This window comes from Nerophis lumbriciformis, linkage group LG25 (genome assembly GCF_033978685.3).
Source record: "Nerophis lumbriciformis linkage group LG25, RoL_Nlum_v2.1, whole genome shotgun sequence".
NCBI lineage: Eukaryota > Metazoa > Chordata > Actinopteri > Syngnathiformes > Syngnathidae > Nerophis > Nerophis lumbriciformis.
The window spans coordinates 9,845,001-9,850,013 of record NC_084572.2 but is presented as its reverse complement, the minus strand read 5'-3'; the positions used below and the strand labels follow the sequence as shown (position 1 = coordinate 9,850,013).

At 39.2% G+C, this 5,013-nt stretch overlaps 1 protein-coding gene across 1 annotated transcript in view; it reads left to right on the top strand.

The window, feature by feature from the left end:
- Positions 1–1,309: 1,309 nt before the first annotated feature.
- Positions 1,310–5,013, top strand: part of itfg2 (integrin alpha FG-GAP repeat containing 2) — a 16,705-nt gene continuing 13,001 nt past the window's right edge. The window contains exon 1 of the mRNA XM_061983673.2: positions 1,310–1,667. Coding sequence (XP_061839657.1) covers positions 1,518–1,667 — 150 coding nt within the window. The 5' untranslated portion in view covers positions 1,310–1,517. The remainder of the gene's footprint in view (positions 1,668–5,013) is intronic.

Genomic DNA, 5,013 nt, shown 5'->3' with positions numbered 1-5,013 from the left:
CTTGTGATATATGTACTTTAAATAAACATTGATCGATTGATTGATGATGATGAACATGTATTAATTTCATGCGTGTATTTAAGGTTTTAGTTGGTGGAATAATAATTATAAACTGTAAGTAAATAAAAAATAATGATAACCAATTAAATATCTAAAGGCTGGATGTTACACTAATTTGCGTTGTTACCTTATATACAAAAAGTGATTCTCAAACTGTACCACTAGTTGTACGGGGCTCCATCTAGTGATATGTCAAATATACACTTGATGAAAGTACAGTGTTTTATTTTCCTGTATTCAAACACAGTGTTACTGTTTAAACTGTGTGTAATGTTGCAATTTTACTGTGGCCAAAAATATTAAAAATACTTGTTAAATAAAATATCTGCTTTGTTCTTAGTGAATACTTAGGCCTACTGTTGTACTTAATGTTGGTTAATATGGTGGTACTTGGACAGATAATTTTTTTGTGAGGTGGTACTTGGTGGAAAAAGTTTGAGAACCAGTGACATTTAGCACACGTCAAGTCAAGTCAACTTTATTTATATAGCATGTCTACAACAACTTTTAAATTGAACCAAAGTGTGCTACAGGTTAAAAAAAATTAATAAAATAAAAAAATTTAATAAAATAACAAAAAAATTTAAAACAAGTAAGTAAATGTAAGCTAAACTTACATTTATCAAAAACAAAAATTTAAAAAGTAAGTAAATGTAAGCTAAGCTTACATTTACTTACTTTTTAAAAAAAAAATTGGTATTTTATTTTATTTTTTATTAATTTTTTTTTTTTTACCTGTAACGCACTTTGAACTACATCGTATTGGTTTGTGTATCATTAATCTGCATAATGGGCCCCGCATCCTTTAATTTTTTTTGTATTTGGCCCTCGCTGGAAAATGTTTGGACAGCCCTGCATGCATTAAAGTCATCAACCAAAGATTGTATTTGTGTTTATGATGTAGAAACTATCTTTAAATATGCACGCGCACACTTTTGTGCATAGGCTTTGACAAAACAATCCGTAATTAATGTCTTTAAAAAAATTATTAACACCATATCATATTAAAATATGTTGTATTGCGCCTGTCATACTTCATTCCAACACAAAGCGCTTCAGAATCTAAAAAAAAAATACAAACTATCCCAAAATATGGAAAAACAATTTTGTGTAAGCTGCGCCTCTCATTTGTGTCGTTTTAAAAAACATATAAATAAACATTGCCCTCTGGTGGACAATAAGCCACTGCATTGCATATTCGCGGGGTCGCCTGTTTTGTCCCTCCTGTGCTTCCTTACATGTTGGTCACGTGACTTTGTTTACTACGGAAACGCGCGAGCTAAAGCAACCGCTAGCAAACAGCGAGCTCGTCGTGACGAACAAACTCAAACAACAGCGAAAGTCTTTGACTTGAATGTGTGTTTTTTTTTTTAGTTTATTCGAACATGCATGACACTGGGTAACAATGTGGCTCAGCGACGCAGCGCCAACGTGTTAACTGTGCAAAATGAGTGTTTATGTGTATGTTTAATGTGCCTTTTACGCGTTCTACACATCAAAATAGTGTTGCTATGAGGTCGCTAAATTACGTGCAACGTGTTAGTTTGGACTTCACGGGAACGCTATTTCCTCACGCTATTTGTTTAGGAGATGCTGACAACGACACAGTAAGTGAGCTTTTTTTCTTTCTAACATGTTGTTTTTTTATACCGTAACTTTATTTTCTTCCCCAAAAAATTTTTACCAAGTATCGAATCCGGTTATTTTGTATTTGTGTCGTAATGCCGTTAATAACCACTAGGGTGCATACTTGCAGTTTAAAGATAAAGGCATAAATAACTTTTTATTTTATTATTTTTTTTACGTGAAATAGGTGTTTAATTATAGTATCTGTGTAAAAAACAATTCACGTTTAGGTAAAAAAAAAAAAAAGAGTCCACAATAGACGCGCTATAACCAGTGTTTTTCAACCACTGTTCTGCAGCACACTAGTGTGCCGTGAGATATTGTCTGGTGTGCCGTGGGAAATTATGCAATTCACCTAATTGGTCCAAAAAATATTGTTTTGCAAATCAATAGTTATAATCTGCAAATAATGTGCCGTTGCTTAGTGTCTGTGTTGTGTAAAACTCGGCAGGGTAACCATGTAATACTCCATGTCAGCATACTTGCCAACCTTGAGACCTCCGATTTCGGGAGGTGGGGGGTGGGGGGCGTGGTTAAGATATATATATATATAAGAAATACTTGACTTTCAGTGAATTCTAGCTATATATATATATATATATACAGTATATATATAAATAAATAAATAAAATAAATACTTGAATTTCAGTGTTCATTTATTTACACATAAACACACACAAAACACATAGGCTCCAGCACCCCCCGCGACCCCGAAGGGAATAAGCGGTAGAAAATGGATGGATGGCACACATAACACTCATCTACTCATTGTTGAGTTAAGGGTTGAATTGTCCATCCTTGTTCTATTCTCTGTCACTATTTCAGAACACACACATTATGAAAATATACATTATAAAATCAATAAGAAAACGAGAGCTCTAATTTGGAAGTCTGAATTAGGATCAGAAGTTCCTATATAAACATTGCGCACTCACGTCGCCTTTTTGTATTGATTACTGCAGCTGTGCACTGGATTCATTCACAAATACAAACTGCAACTCACAAACACTTTAGAGTTAGGCTCCACCATCAGAATGTGTACTTAAACTTATAAAGATCACATGGATATTATTCAGTGAGTTAAACTAACCTGTTATACAGGAGGAAAAGGCACACAGGACGTTTCAATTGTTTACAGACTGGTCACGCTCATCAGAATGACAAGACACTTCCGGTCTGCAGGTGATAGCATTCAATTGGGAAGAAACGCCCTACTGCCCCCTACTGACCAATGTGAATACTGATAAATGTGTAATGACAGCTCCAAAAACGAATTCAAACCACAAAATAAAATAAATAAATCAACACAAAAATGTGACACATTACGGGTGGGTCACATATGCATGTACAGTAGATGGCAGTATTGTCCTGTTTAAAAGTGTCACAACATTGCTGTTTACGGCAGACGAACTGCTTTACTGTAGACGAAAACTTGACTGCTGTTGTTGTGTGTTGTTACCGCGCTGGGAGGACGTTAATGAAACTGCCTAACAATAAACCCACATAAGAAACCAAGAACTCGCCCTCCATCATTAGCTGCTTATATTGTGGGAAAGCGAACGTGTGAACAGGCTGTCAACACGTCACTCAGGTCCGCATGGAGCTGGAGGGGGCGTGGCCTCCAGCTCCGCCTGAATTTCGGGAGATTTTCGGGAGAAAATTTGTCCCGAAAATCCGGGAGGGTTGGCAAGTATGCATGTCAGTAGGTGGCAGCTGGTAGTTAATTGCTTTGCAAAAGTCGGAATGCGTCGGGTGAGACGAGGATGGTTTGTCGTGATCCCAATATGCAGACCACAGCGGGAGGCAGCGTGCAGGAGAAAAGGTATGTAATGCTTGAATCAAAAATGAACGAAAGGAAAAGGCAATGGCTATGCAAAACGAAAGTAAAACTGAACTGGCTACAAAGTAAACAGAAACAGAATGCTGGACGACAGCAAAAACGTACGGCGTCCACAAAGTGCATCCGTACATGACATGACAATCAACAATGTCCACACAAAGAAGGGTAGCAACAACATAAATAGCCTTGCTTGCGAACACAAAGCAGGTGTGCGGAATAGCGCTCAAAAGAAGACATGAAAGTGCTACAGGAAAACACCAACAAAACAGGAAGGGCCACCAAAATAACAGCGCAAGACAAGAACTAAAGCACTGCACACAGGAAAACACTATCAAACTTAAAATAAGGCACGACGACCTGGTGGAGTTTCATTTTCTGCTGGTGGTGTGCCTCTGGATTTTTTAATGAAAAAAATGTGCCTTGCTTCACAAAAGGTTGAAAAACACTGGTATAGAGATTCAAGATTCAAGATGCTTTATTATTGTCCATTCTTTAACATGTACAAGACACCTAAGAACTGAAATTTCATTTTCGGCACAGTCCCACTAAGAGCAGACATACGTTGCAAGGGGGACAAGACGGGACCGCCAACGGATCAGCCACTTACGGCGCTCTTTAAAAAAGGTGGGAAAAAGGTGACATTGGGAAAGGGGGAAGAGTAAAAAAAGTATCAGTCTAAGGCTGGACCCTCGGGAGGGGTCCAGACTGAGTCCAAGGAAAAAACCTCACATAGCATAGCACACATAAACATTATACATGTAATCACAACAATTCGCAACAGAGGGGGGGGGGGGGGGCCGGCTGCCGCTATAAAGCGCTACTCAGCCGTCCACAACGCTGAAGAGGAATTAGGCAGTGGTGAAGGCGTTGATTGGGGGAGGGGCGGGTGCATGCATGTATGCCCAATTATCTTGGGTGAGATGTTGAAATGTTTTTGTGGACTGGGGCCGCTCTCAAAGTTCGACACCAGGTGTTATTGAAAAAAAGGAAGGTCAAAAGCGTCCATCGTTGAGGAGTCCTCAGGGGAGTTTTTCAGAACAGCCTGTTCCTGATAGCGTCAAGGCCATTCGAGGGAGTCAAATCGTAGATTAAGATGTTGTTTTCTTCGAGCAGTCTAAACAATGACATTCCTGCTCTGTGTCCGTGCTGTTCTCTCAAATTCGATTTAATTCTTCCTTCTCAGCAAGATTCTCCATGATGAGATCCATTTTGCGATTCAAATCAGAAATCGCCACAGTCTGTGTTCCCACAGCCCGACCCAATCCTTCCATTGCGATGAACAGCCGTTGGGCTCCTTGAGTGGCTGCCATCGTCTTCCGAATTTGACGATACACCAGAGCAATGCCCAGCCCAATCAGCAGGTGCCCCGCGATCACGGTTCCAAATAGGTAGATGTCTTCCACGTCCTCAATGGAAAGGACTGAGAGGCACATGATTCTCCATTTATTCCAGGAGTCTCTCACGTACCCCGCAGCAATGGTTCCATC